At 41.7% G+C, this 15,027-nt stretch overlaps 1 protein-coding gene across 1 annotated transcript in view; it reads left to right on the forward strand.

Moving 5' to 3' along the window:
- The window catches only part of MDFIC2 (MyoD family inhibitor domain containing 2), a gene marked incomplete at its 3' end in the record, with an annotated part of 44,383 nt that extends 31,215 nt beyond the window's left edge, over positions 1 to 13,168 (forward strand). Inside the window, exons 5-6 of the mRNA XM_082210763.1 lie at positions 3,399 to 3,614; positions 12,909 to 13,168. Coding sequence (XP_082066889.1) covers positions 3,399 to 3,614; positions 12,909 to 13,168 — 476 coding nt within the window. The remainder of the gene's footprint in view (positions 1 to 3,398; positions 3,615 to 12,908) is intronic.
- Positions 13,169 to 15,027: the final 1,859 nt, after the last annotated feature.

Here is a 15,027-nt window from a genome sequence, read left to right on the forward strand (position 1 = left end):
AATTTGGCATAATCAATACTAAATAAAAAACCCCCAGAAATTGCATTTTACATTTCTATTCCCCACCCCACCCCAACTTCCCTTTTTGGTTTATCACTTATTCATTTCTTCTGTGTGTAGTTTTCTATACCTTATATATTGAAACTGAAATCATACCTTATTGACATATTCTTAACATTTTACCCTCATATTTCTATTTTCTATTTCTATTTGTTAATTGTAAGTGTCTTAATCAAATCCTTAATCACTCATACATACCTAAAGCCTAAGCTTGCATCTATATCAATCTTAGGACATCATTGAAACAGTTGATTGTTTTCATACCTCCTGCTTTTTAGCTACAAAGAAGGTAACCATCATTTTGGATAAACATCTGGCAGAAGAGAATCATACTCTCAGTAAAGATTGATAGATGATATTGCTGCTGCAGTCAGACAGTAAAAAAATTCTAAAGTGTGGAATCTTTTTGAGAAATGTTGCAAGCTTAGTTGTCTCAGAGGCTGTTCACTGGAGACCTTGAAGCAATACCTGATGTGAAGTTCATTGCCTCTCAAATCATAGATGAAGAAAGTATTTAGCTGTTGTTAGCTACCCTCTCTTCACACTAAGGTCCCAGGGTAAAAGGTAAAGGGACCCCTGACTATTAGGTCCAGTCGTGGCCGACTCTGGGGTTGCGACGCTCATCTCGCTTCACTGGCTGAGGGAGCTGGCGTACAGCTTCCGGGTCATGTGGCCAGCATGACTAAGCTGCTTCTGGCAAACCAGAGCAGCACATGGAAACGTCGTTAAGGTCCCAGGGTGGGTCACAACAATTAAAACAAAATGCTAAAAACAGTTTAAAGCAACTTAGAAATAAGGTGATTATCCCTTTCAGGCATGAGCTCCTAATTCTCTTCGGAAAGTGTCCTTCCAGCAAAATTATTTGCAGACTAGGCTACCAGAAGCTGAAGAAACTAAGTGGTATAGATGTTCTTGGTTTCCTATAGTCTTAATTTCCAAAGGAAAGGGAGTGGGGAGGCTGTCTTCTTCTTTGGCGATCACTCGTAGCTGAGTAAGATTTTAAATACAGTTTAAAAAGTGAGTCCTTAAGTGACTGTGGAGGCCAATTCTGGATCCACACGTCCTTCTGCAGTGGGTACATTGGTTTCTGGGTTGATCACGGTGAGGATTTGCCAAAAGTGCCTTCCTCTTAGCACATTACTCCCTTTTGTCTTCAAAGTCCATGACACCTTTGGTAAAGGCTGTTCTCCAATTGGAGCGCTCGCAGGCCAGTGTTTCCCAGTTGTCGGTGTTTATACTACATTTTTTAAGATTTGCCTTGAGAGAGTCTTTAAACCTCTTTTGTTGACCACCAGCATCATGCTTTCCATTTTTAAGTTGCACAACTCTTTATATTAATTTACTTATTTACTCCATTTCTACATGGATCTTCATTTTAGCAGTCACATTCAAGCAACAATTAAAATAGACAAGAAAACCATTCATAAAACTATAATTCCGATTAACCAAACTTCTCTAGCAAATAGGCTAACTCTACTTTCAGCTGGACATAGCAGACCTCAAAGTCCAGGGTGTGTGTGGGGGAATATGTGTGCCCCAGTAAGGAAGGCTTTGAAATATGCTTAAAGTCATATCAAGGTGCCACTTAGTTTCAGTATTGTTTTGCTGACTCCTGTCAATAGCAGTTGAAGGGAAGCTGATCTGACTCCTGAGTTTGCAGACAGTTATTGTTCTGTATCAGTTAAGCTGGACTGTGTCCTCTGATTGTTAGAAACTGGCATTTGGAATTGGACATCCTGCCTACATTTAATTGTAACTTAAATTGTTGTTGAGCTAACATTTAACTGTCCATTAATAATAGCAACCAAGCATTATATATTTTGCATGTTTATTAGACTTCATTTATTTCATCCCCCCATCCCTCCACACCTATTATCATAGCCATAGAATACTGGACTCTAAATGTAAGAGGTAACCATGTGATTTCATGCTGGCCCGCTCCCTTTATATTTCCATAGGCACGTTCTGCAAGCATTAGATTGATAAAAGACACAATGTAGATGGGCCCATGGCTGAGCTGAGGGTAATTGCATTTTAAAAAAATATGAAATGGAGACCTATAATTGTGCAATGCTTTCTCTCGACTACAATGTTTTCTGGAAGACAGGATCCTGCTTGTCATAGCAAGTTGCTTGTTATGGTGATTGTACTAGGACTTGATCTTGCTGTAACAAGACACGTATAACATTACTTAGTGGAAGCTTTTCAGAATAAGAGCCTGACAGTAAAATGCACTCTATTTTCATTCTTGAACAAACAAAAGTCCTTGAATGACAGCTTTTTTTCTTACCCTTTTCTTTGAGGGTGTTGTAATGGGGAATTCAGGTTAAATCTATGCCTTTTATACTTCTCATTTTGATTTCCTCTCCAACAGCACTTGAAGGATAAAACTCAGCTTGATGCACAGGGCAGCTTGTGGATATAGCAAATGCTAATCTAGCATTTACTGATTATTTCCTTCTGAGTCTCTCCGTCTAGTGCCATTGAATGCTTAAGTGCATTTCCTGGGCCATAGTGGGAACACAGGAAATTGCACAGAATTTGAGGGTGTGCTTTAAAGGGGGAGAAAAAAGTTACACTTTAAATTGAGTGTTGCTAAATTTTCCCAGAGCCAAATTGTTCTTACCTGTGCATCTTCTAAAAACAATGACAGGAAGGGTCAATGACTTGGCCTCAAAGGAACAGGTGCAATATATGACTGTGTGCAAATGAAATGGATCTGAGGGGAAATCTAGTTGAAGTTTCCTTGCTTAATTTGTGAGAGGTGTCTGGTTAAGAGCCTGAACTTCTGAGTCAATTCCCTGTTTCCTAATCCCAGGACATCTCTAAGTCAAAGTTTGCTAGCCTCATGATCTTTGTCTATACAGTGGTGTAGCGTGGGGGGTGCAGGGGGGGCCGGCCGCACCAGGCGCAACATCTGGGGGTTAGGGTTAGGGGGCGCAAGTCCACTGGTTAGGGGGCGCAAATCCACGGGTTAGGGGGCGCAAATTACTTGCCTTGCCCCGGGTGCTGACAACCCACGCTACGCCACTGTGTCTATATGTCAGTGAGTAACAAGATTTATAGATTATTGTTCTGTCGTGTTTTGTGATGATGACGACGATGATAATAATAAATAGCCTTGATTTTTTTTCAATAAAAGGGCAGCATTAAAATGTTTCTGAATTACAAAAATATATATGAGCCCATTACACCATGTTAGCTACAGCAGGAACTACCTGAATCTTGTCATTTCGTTGATGGCATTGGGACATTGCATACGACATGTGTGGTATATATTGGCACAATCTCTAAATGTCTAAGCTTCCTGACCATTTTTATTATCTTCTCCACTCTAGAAAATCAGCTAGCAATTAAGGATGAGAAGCCTATGAAAGGTATTGTTCTCAGTTCAGTATCAGAATTCAGCATCACGGACGTGCCATCCAAGGACACCAAAAATGAAAGAAAACTGTCAGAATCTAGTGCATCTACACTGTCGTCCCTGGAGAAATGCAGGACACAGTTCAGCTACCTTGAAGATGATGCATCAGTCCACGAGAGGGACAGTAATGGTACGTTTTGAAAACTGTGCAGAGCCCTAGACGTAATCCACTTAAATGCTCTGTACACACACACACACACTAGCATCACGCTTTCCATTTTTAAGTTGCACAACTCTTTATATTAATGTGTTTACTTATTTACTCCATTTCTACATGGCTCTTCATTTTAGCAGTCACATTCAAGCAACAATAAAAATAGACAATAAAACCATTCATAAAACTATAATTCCAATTAAAACCAACCAAGCTTCTCTAGCAAATAGGTTAACTCTACTTTCAGCTGGACATAGTAGACCTCGATAGACTTGTAATCTGGTGAACTGGGTTCGCTTCCCTGCTCCTCCACATGCAGCTGCTGGGTGACCTTGGGCCAGTCACACTTTTCTGAAGTCTCTCAGCCCCACTCACCTCACAAAGTGTTTGTTGTGGGGGAGGAAGGGAAAGGAGAATGTTAGCCGCTTTGAGACTCCTTTGGGTAGTGATAAAGCGGAATATCAAATCCAAACTCCTCCTCCTCCTTCTCCTCCTCCTCCTCTTCTTCTTCTTCTTCTTCTCACGAGGAAGAGATTGAGATTGTGAGAGGGATCATGAAAGATGACATTTTATAAGCAAAGCTGCCACTGCTTACTAGGAGAGGTGAGGCAACTGCAACGTCAGGGCTGCATGGAGCCAATGAAGTGCTTCTGCTGGGGCGCTGTGCAGCCCTGACCTCACTGCTGCCTTTCCCCTTTCTGGCAGGAGGCTATTGCTGCAGCTTTGTCCCAATAATAGATCCACTCTTTCCACCATTACAAAGAGTGAGGCAGCCACCTTAGGTGGCAAATGCTTAGGGAACATGCATACGTGTGTGTGTGTGTGAGAGAGAGAGGAGGGGGGGCTTTCCATCTGCTGCTCGCCAAAACATGAAGACCTTAAGGCCAAAATGGTTTCCACCCCTTCTTAAGACTTTATCATCCTATCTCCTGGTAGCTCCATTGTGAAAAGAAAAGTGGTACTATTCTGAGTTGGGGCTGCATCTGCCTTCCTCTGCTCCTGGCTGGCCCTACATTTCTGGTTCCTGAGGCTACATTTCCCTACCTGGTTCTTCTTTGTGGCATGCCCCGCGGAGGACCTTAAGGTCCACAAATAACAACACTTTGGAGGTCCCGAGCCGCAAGGTGGTTAGATTGGTCTCAACTAGGGCCAGGGCCTTTTCAGTACCGGCCCTGACTTGGTGGAACGCTCTGTCACAGGAGACCAGGGCCCTGCGGGATTTGACATCTTTCCACAAGGCCTGCTCCGCCAGGCCTTTGGTTTGGACTCAGTCTGACCCTTATGTTTCCCTCCCCTTATGGTTTCGATTTATGGGCTACTACTAAAATGAGGCTGCATTTTAAATTGTATTTTAACCTGTATTTTTAACTCGTATTTTAATTAACTGTTTTTCTTTTTCTTTTACGTTTTATTGTAATTTTATTGGTGTTAGCCGCACTGAGCCTGGTTCTGGCCGGGGAGGGCAGGGTATATAAAAATTATTATTATTATTATTATTATTATTATTATTATTATTATTATTATTATTATTCAGTACTTTGTGTTCTCACAAGCACATTGTGTGGGAACATTGGGTTTCCATATTTTTGCTCAGCCGCAAGAATTGTGCTCCATTCTCTGGCGAGTGAGTGATGAGCTCAGCCTTTGTCATAACCCTGGAGCTGCAGGGGGCATGGAGTTCCTGCCCATGGTTACAAAATGCTCTCTGCCCCGTTTCCACCTTCAACAAGCCTGCCACCAGGTGTAGCAATGAGGCAGGAGGAGAGGGCTGAGTTTCTACCCCATCCATTTATACCCTGCCCATCTGGCTGGGTTTCCTCAGCCACTCTGGATGGCTGCCAACAGAATATTAAAAACACGATAAAACATCAGACATTAAAAACTCCTCTAAACAGGGTTGCCTTCAGATGTCTTCTAAAAGTCAGATAGTTGTTTATTTCCTTGGCATCTGATGGGAGGGAGTTCCACAGGGTGGGCGCCACTACTGAAAAGGCCCTCTGCCTCGTTCCCTGTAACTTTGCTTCTCACAGTGAGGGAACTGCCAGAAGGCCCTCGGAGCTGGACCTCAGTGTCTGGGCTGAATGATGCGGGTGGAGATGCTTCTTCAGGTATTCTGGGCCGAGGCTGTTTAGGGCTTTAAAGGTCAGCACCAACACTTTAAATTGTGCTCAGAAACGCATTAAGACTGATTTAACAGTTAAAAATATATATCAACAAAAACATCCAGTATTTCACTGTATTTACTGTTGGCCATTACCATGTGATCTGTGTCTCAATGGGTATTGGATTGCTCCAGGATGTGGCATCAATCCTGACAGCCTTGTTCCTAACTTTCCATCTGACTTTCACTTTTTACCCATACCCCGAGTTGCCACCCAAAATTATGTAAACCCTTGTCTGGACCCCTGGAAGTCCTCTGCCAGTCAGTGTATGCAATACACTGTATACAGTGTATACAATACACAATACAGTGTATGTAATACAGTCAGTGTATGCAATACACTGGAGAGCCAGTGTGGTGTAGTGGTTCAGAGCAATAGACTCGTAATCTGGGGAACCGGGTTCGCTTCCCCGCTCCTCCACATGCAGCTGCTGGGTGACCTTGGGCCAGTCACACTACTCTGAAGTCTCTCAGCCCCACTCACCTCACAGAGTGTTTGTTGTGGGGGAGGAAAGGAAAGGAGATTGTTAGCCGCTTTGAGACTCCTGAAGGGGAGTGAAAGGCGGGATATCAAATCCAAACTCTTCTTCTACTACTGAACTAAATGGACCCATGGCCTCACTCAGCAGAAGGCAGCTCCCTGTGTTTCTGACACCAACCATATTTCCGCAAATCCAATGTGCCATCGTATCTAATGTGTACCTCAATTTTCAAAGCCTTTAAACCAAAAAAGTATTTGCTATGTCAGCGGTGTTTTTCAAGCTTGCAATCTAATCTAATGTGCACCCTGATTTTCGTGACCTAATTTGGCCCCCCAAAAGGTGCACATTACATTTGAGTAAATAGGTTATAAAGATTCAAGTCTGTTGTGCTATGGAAGCCCAGTGCTCCTTAGCTCCTGCGGAGTGGTGTGCTTTTGTTTATACTGCCTCTAATTCCTTAATTTTAAACATTCACAGTCCAGAGGCATAAAATGCCCCAGTATAACATCTGGGATGTGCTTGGCCCTTGGATGAAAAGTTGCTGATGTTGCAATTTATAAAGCAGCCTTGGAAGGGATTGCCATCAAATAGATGGATCTTGTCACATCTATCATATTAATGATCCTTGAACGAAGAAGTACTAAGTACAGATCAGCACAATAAACCACAATGCTCCAAAGCAACCATTAGGGTCGCATCTATTTTATGAGTGATCTCTCGCAATAATTGGAATTCTCCTATCTCCCGTAACAGGAAAACATTTAACCGTTGTGGCAACTATTAAGGGAACGGGCTCAGCAAATGTAGATGCCCTCTACCAAACTTAGCCTCGTGGACCGCTTAATTTAAACCACAGCAAAGATAATTATCGGCATGTTCAGCTTATCAGACGTGGATCTCTGGCTAAAACATGTTCCCTCTGAATGCTTGCAACAATTCACACATACCTGAAAGCACCTATCGATTTCCAGAGAGAGCTTGTGCACAAGCTTCGAGCACTGATATGTTGCAAGGGGTGGGGGCTTAGAGCCTTCTCTGCCTTTCACCCGGTGCCTTTCACTTTAACTTAAATTGAAGGGACAACTCCGTACACACAAATGGACATGCATCTTTACCGCTGAATAACAATGACTAGCGAAATCCGCTTATACAGATGCACTAGGAAAGCACCAAAGTGTGTGCGTGTGTAAGTAACTCTAGATCAGGAGAATTATATAAGGCTCTTGGTCGCATTCAGCTGCTCTTACTTTAAGTTGCAGCAAGTGGGGTGGAAATCATTAACCAGAGGCATGTGACAAATCGATCTGGAGGCAGATTTAGCCTACCTTTAATGAAACATGGGGATAAATGATAATTATCTTGAGATAAACCATTACCTCGGGGTTAAACCTTTCAAAACTGCAATGCATGCAGAAGAAGAAGAAAAACTTAAATCTTTGTTTTAGAGACAGTCACTAAAATGCAATTGATGCACAACACAAGCACCGAAATAGTTCATTTTTGTTGAAGTCAGGCACATAGCCCAGCGCTACAATTGGAAGCAAGAAGGCAAGTCACTTTTCAGCCCAGCAACATCACTGGAAAAATCCTACATCAATGTTGTACGTTTGGATCAGGTTACATAGCAGCACAAATCAAGCCTGGATTGACAGCCAGGAGCCACCGAGAGCATGGAAATGTAGGGTGAAGTCAGACCAGCAGCTTTATTAAATATAGTTCTTTTTGTAATAATTAATCTACCAATGGAGAGGTGAGGTCATTGTTCTTATTGAGATAAATGCAGTAACGTCTTCCCTTTTTTGCGAGCAGTCTGGAAAGCAGAAGAGAAAACAGAAGGGTTGCATCTGCGTTGCTGTAATTTGTGGCTAATTTATTTTCAAATATATATAAACGAATGCATAGAAATGAATGCTTAATTGCTAATGTCTGTTATTTATTATACATCGCCCACTTAAAATGAGGGGAAGGGGGAAGCAAAAAGGCTCATACATGCAGATTTTGCAAAATATGTTCTCTCCATTAGCACGGTTTCATGGCGTGTGCTCTGATGGGGATTTAAAAGCATCTTTAGTGTACAGCACGGTCTATGTGCTAAAACATTACTTTATTATTAAAATGTTGTGCTTTTTGTGTGGTACTTTCCCCCGAATAATGGGCAAAGTCTTAAGAGCAATATCCATTCTCTGATTAAAATTATGCAGATGCCAACAAGGTTAATAAACTGAAGATCGTGCATATTATTAGGAAAACAGAGCTTACATTTCAAGTAAGAACTGAAAAGATCCCTAATTGATGAGTAATTTCAAATTTGATATTCCTTCTATCTTGGTGCAAAAGGGTGTGGGGGAGGGAAGAATTTCATAAATATATAGTACCTAAAAGAGAAGAGCCTTAATTACACCATGGACTACTGGATAAAATGATTACATTTTCTACACTGTAAATTCATACAATTAAATGCAGCAGTGTCACCTTATAAAATGTTTCAATTTGATAATTATTTCAGTTCATTTACTCAGAAAAAATACAAGCATGAATTTACTAAGTATCTCCCAAATCTAGTCATTTTCATTCTCCGGGACTGACTTGGAAGTTACTTTTGCTTGTCTGAACTTAAATAGATCCCTGACAAATTTAGATAACTATTAAAATTGATAATATTATGGGTGATAGCTTACTAATAGAAATTAATTCAATGCTGTGCTTCTAGGGTTATTACCTGATATTGTAAAACTACATTTTAATATAACATTTGGGATGTTTAAGGAAGCTTTTGCATGGCTCTTATTATTTTTTTAAGTACTTAGGGGTGAAATTCTTGTTTAATACTGCTCGCTGCGATAAAGAGATTGTGATGTATAATGAGACTTCTATGCATAAATGCACATCAAAGTGTGATTACAGATCACAATTAACCAAGTGGCAAGACAGTGTAGTCTGCATATCGCTACTTGGCAATCTCTATATCCCTGCAAGCAGCAGGAGACTATACCATTTGCCTGCTTCTTCAGTTGCACAAAGGTGCAGGTGTGTGTTAAAATTCTTCTAACCAGGATAGTGCAGATTAGCCAACTTAACAGAACATTAATGTGCCCATTATGGCAGTCTCATCATTGACTCCTAAACAAATAAATAAGATGACTTGACATTTTCTCACTGATGTGAGAACATGTAATATATACACTCTGCCTATGTAGAGCCAGTGGAGTAGTGGTTAGAATGGAGTACTAGGATCTGTGAAACGAGAGTTCAAATCCCCTCTCAGCCATGAACCTCATGGGGTGACCTTGGGACAGGCACTTAATTTCAACCTTACCTACATCATGGGGTTATTGTGAGGATATAATGGGGTGGGGAAAGAACAATTTTATTTTATTTATTTATTGAATTTATACACTGCCCTATACCCAGAGGTCTCAGGGCGATTCACAAACAAGATCACAATTTATAAAATCAGATTAAAAACAATAACTCAATACCCCCCACAAAAAAGCCACAATGCAAGCCACCTTACATTAGGTGGGATGCAATTGCCCAGACAAATGCATTATGTGACCCATGAGAGCAGCAAAATAACCAGACTGTACAAGATTGACGCGGGTGGCGCTGTGGGTTAAACCACAGAGCCTAGGACTTGCTGATCAGAAGTTCTGCGGTTCGAATCCTTGCAACAGGGTGAGCGCCCGTTGCTCTGTCCCAGCTCCTGCCAACCTAGCAGTTCGAAAGCACATCAAAGTGCAAGTAGATAAATAGGTACCGCTCTGGTGGGAAGGTAAACGGCGTTTCTGTGTGCTGCTCTGGTTCGCCAGAAGTGGCTTAGTCATGCTGGCCACGTGACCCGGAAGCTGTACGCCGGCTCCCTCGGCCAACAAAGCAAGATGAGCGCTGCAACCCCAGAGTTGGCCACAACTGGACCTAATGGTCAGGGGTCCCTTTACCTTTACAACACTGATGGGATAAAATCAGGCCAAATCTTTATTGACAGCAGCATGCAAGGTAAGGGTTGGCATGGCATCGGGTCCCAGGATCAGTTCCATCATTCCACAAGCCCCATGTTGATAGAATGGATCTGCCAGATTTGGACAGCCCCAAACCCATAACTTGTGAGTTGGTCAGTGCTGAACATTGCCATTGTGCAAGTGAAGCAAGCAAGGTCTCACTGGGTGACCAGGGTGCAGATTCCAACCAGGCAAATACCACAACCCGAGCTTGGGAGTGTCATGGTCAATTCTGCCCTCAGGCCACTTATGGCTCTCCCTCCCCCCCTTGATTCTACACTCCCCTCATTCAAACAATGGTCTTCCGCCTAACAAAGGAAGGCCATAATTTCATTGAGGGAATGATGGAAAAACCCAGCCAAGTGCCAATCGAGTTGAGCAAGATAAGTACCGTATTTTTTGCTCTATAAGACTCACTTTTCCCCTCCTAAAAAGGGGAAATGTGTGTGTGTCTTATGGAGCAAATGCAGGCTGCCCAGCTATCACAGAAGCCAGAACAGCAAGAGGGATTGCTGCTTTCACTGCACAGCGATCCTTCTTGCTGTTCTGGCTTCTGAGATTCAGAATGTTTTTTTTTCTTGTTTTCCTCCTCCAAAAACTAGGTGCGTCTTGTGGTCTGGTGCATCTTATAGAGCGAAAAATACGGTATTATTGGGTTGGGCACTGCGGTGACCCGGAAGTAACGGAGTGCGTTACTTCCAGGTTTTGCCACTTGTGCATGCGCAAATGGTCAAAATGACATCATGCGCATCCGCAGAAGTGGCGAATCACGACCCGCGGATGCGGGTTGCGTTCACTTCTGGATGCAAATGGGGCTCTGGAGCAGATCCTGTTTGCATCCAGAGGTACCACTGTATAGGCTTTCCCCTCCCCTTTACAAGGGCTCATGGGTCAGCTTTCTCCCCATGAGCCTATGGCAGAAACAAGATACTCATCTGCTTGTGCACACACAGCGCTTCCCTATATGCAAAAGTAAGTAACATGCAGTTCAATAGGAATTATTTCTAGGTAAGTGAGTATAAAATAAATAAGTAATAATAATAAAACAGTAGCGCAGTGGTCTGCTTCCATTTCATCCCACCTGTAGCTGCCTGCCCAGGCACAAAAGCTAGATGGTTTTGGCAGAAATTCCAAATGCATGAACTCCCTAAAATTGCAGAAAACACCTTTTCTTGAAATCTGCACCTCTCCAAATTTTGTAATGCAGCTTTTAAACCAAAACAAATGTACCAAAATGCATCCATTTGGGGGGAAAGAATGGTTAAAATGCAGACATTAGTGAGAATAACGGGAAAATGCAAATTAGGGGAAATTGCTCGCAAAAGATGTGCATGCTAAGAGAAACGCACACTAAAATGTTGATGATTTTTTGTGAGGACTTTTGTGGGGAATTCAAGATCAAATGCCAAAATCTTGCAAACTGAAGAAGAGTGGGGAAAAGAGAAACGAAGAGAATCAAAACTGATTGGTTCATCCATTCCTAGTGAGAGAACCAAACAGATGTGAGTGCAACCTAGTGCACATTTCAGCAAAATTAAGCTAATTTAACTGTGCCCTGGATGTCACCCTTAACTGCAAAGGATAGGGTTATTTCTTCCTTTTGTGATAATCCTTGTCATCGTATCAGTCAAAGCCCTTTAAAAAAAAAAGTTACAGTGGTACCTTGGTTCTCAAACTTAATCCATTCCGGAAATCCATTACAAAACCAAAGTGTTCCAAAACCAAGGCACGCTTTCCCATAGAAAGTAATGCAAAATGGATTAATCCGTTCTAGAATTTTAAAAACGAACCCCTAAAACAACAATTTAACATGAATTTAACTATCTAACGAGACCACTGATCCGTAAAATGAAAGCAATAAACAATGTACTGCAGTCACACAAACAATCAATCAGTTTGTGGAACTGGGTTCCACAAAGTCACAAAAACAAAACAAAAAAGAGCTGCAAAAACAGACAGACCTCAGCGTAACACTCAAAATGGAAGTGTGGCACTTAAATTGGAAGCGTAACACTCGAAACGGAGCACGTTCGGCTTCTGAAAAAAGTTTGCAAACCGGAACACTTACTTCTGGGTTTGCAGTGTTTGGGTTCCAAGCTGTTTGGGTACCAAGGTGTTTGAGAACCAAGGTACCACTGTAATGGGCCCATTTAAGCTGCAAAGTATACTGAATTTCTGCTCTATCCCTGCTTGATCCACACCTCTCAGATTAATGTGCAGAGTGAGGCATAGTTACTAATCAGGTTGTGATCATTTTAACACACTGAAATGTTGCTAGTGAAACATGCCTTTAAATGCCTATTAACTATTTGTAAAAATTTGAGAGGGTTTTTCGCTTTAAAGAGGTGATAGATCTGGAAATGCAACAAAAGTGCATTATGGGTAAGAACTATGTGAAAGTAACACAGAATGGATAGATTCGGACATCCCTAATTTGGAATAATTAAGGGGTGTGTGTTGCATGTATACATAATAACACCCACAAGAGGAGCCCATATTAATTTAGTTTCTGGTTGAGTTTGGGAAAGTGCAGGAAGTCTCGCTTTATCGTGCACTGGCTGGGCAACAATGTTCATGGATTTTTGCCTCCTGTGAATCTCACTCCTTGCTCTTCTCCTTTTGAAAACAGATGAATGTGCCACACTCATCTTGGCCTGCTTGTTCTGCCAGTTTTGGGACTTTCTGTTCATGTTGCCCGATGTCTGTGAAAATTGGTTGACCAATGTGTGCTGCCCTTCCCATAGATATTACCAAACCTCAGGCGACGACACAAACAATGGCGACTGCAGCTGTGATTGTGACATTGATTGCAGCATCCTTGAGTCTTGTCATGAAACCAGCGAGTGTCTGGAGCTGGCCCTGGAGATCTCTCAAGTCTGTTATCACTAATGTAAAACAGTTGGCGGCATGTCCAAGAACCATCCCTGCTGAAGCAGACCTAGCTCCCCGAAGGATATACTCGTTTAAAGCAGAATAATAGCAGTAAATAATAAATAAACAACATGTATGAAGAGATCCTGTTTGCTAGCCGGGGTTGTGTCAATGTATCTGGTTATAAATCTTGTACTTTCTGTATAGCAGCACAAAGAAGATTCTGTTTTTTTAAGGATTTCCTAACTGCTGGAGCTGTGGGGTGTGGAGGAGAGAACAGAAGCTATGAAATTGCCTTCAGAGTTTTGCAAAAAAATTATGAATCGTTTGTTTGTTTGTTTGTTTTATTTAGATTTTTTTTGGCTGCCCAATCAAAAGTGCATTCTGTAGGGTTCTCAAAGTGTTCAAACAATACTAAAACATTACTAAACACACACACACACACCAGTTCAATTTTCTGCCTAAAAACCAGTGCAGGTAGCATTACAGATTGTTACTACTTAGCAGGAAGTTGGGTGGGGCATCTCTAAAGGGCCTGGTGAAGTAAAAAGCTCTTCAATTGGCACTAGAAAGATCTTAATGTGGTGCCAGGTGAGTCTTTTTCAGGAGAACATTCCATAACAGGGGTACCACCACTGAAAAGGCCCTCTCTTCAGCAACCACCTGTCTCATCTTTTGAGGGAGGTGAAGAACATCCCATGCCTTTAGCAGGAGGTAAATTTTCAGGTATATGACGAATTCTGGCAAGTGGTTAGAAGTCATCTTTTTCTCAGGGTTACACAGTGAGGCCAATTGCTTGTTGTTTTAGGGTAGACAAAAGAAAAGAGTTCTTTACCCAACACTTTATTTATTCATAAAATTAGTTCTGGCTACCTTTTGTAACATAGCCCACCACCCAAAACAACTCAAGCATAACACACACACACACAAATAATAATCAAACCCTAATAAAACACAGCAGCTAAACAGTAAATTGACACTTGAGCTAGATGTGGCAGCAGTGTGAATTTCAGCAAAGCTATGCAGGCAGGCTATGAATTCTAAAATAACTTTTTTAGCTGTAGAACGATAACTTTTTAAAAATGTTGTTTTCTTATTTTTGACAACAATCGCTCCTCCCCCATATGCAGGAGAAATTCTAGCATTATTTTTAGGACTGGAGTCAGCTTATCTTCCTAATGGATTTTATATATAAACACATATTCCACATTGTTGGTTATTATCAATAATGGATGATGTTACATCCTTTGATAATTAAAGATTTATTCATATGACCTTTTACAACACACACATACAGGCTTTGTTTGGGTCAAGGAAAATTAAACGAATTAGAAACCAGGTACTCATTACAGCAAAGGTGTCTTCTAAAGTGAGTTTTAAAGAATGTGTTTGGGTTTGTTTCTTTTGCAGAACGTCAACCGTGTTTTCACATTAGAGGTTTTCACTGTATTATAATATGTCATAGCTATTCGTGTCTTCTTAGTGGAGATTGACCTTAATAGAAAATGAGGCCACATTTCGGGAAGAGGTTGCTCTAAAACATTTCGCCAGGTACCTCCCCTTCCTGCCCCCCATGACCATATGAGCCCTCCAGACTACAATTCTCATCATCCCTGACCACTGGTCCTGTTAGCTAGGGATGGTGGGAGTTGTAGTCCCAAAACATCTGGAGGGCCAAGTTTGGCCATGCCTGCCATATGACAGACAATAAGAGCATTCTGGGTGCCAACATATTGGTGGGAATTAGACAAAAGTTTCCAGATATGAGCAGAAGAAAATACATTTTGTTTACTTTTGTTGTTGTTAAAAACGATAGTCTGGAGAGATTTAATGGAAATTCTTATCCCCCCCCCCAAGGGTCTTGGAGCTGCGAAAGA

Source organism: Podarcis vaucheri (assembly GCF_965113315.1).
Source record: "Podarcis vaucheri genome assembly, chromosome: 2".
NCBI lineage: Eukaryota > Metazoa > Chordata > Lepidosauria > Squamata > Lacertidae > Podarcis > Podarcis vaucheri.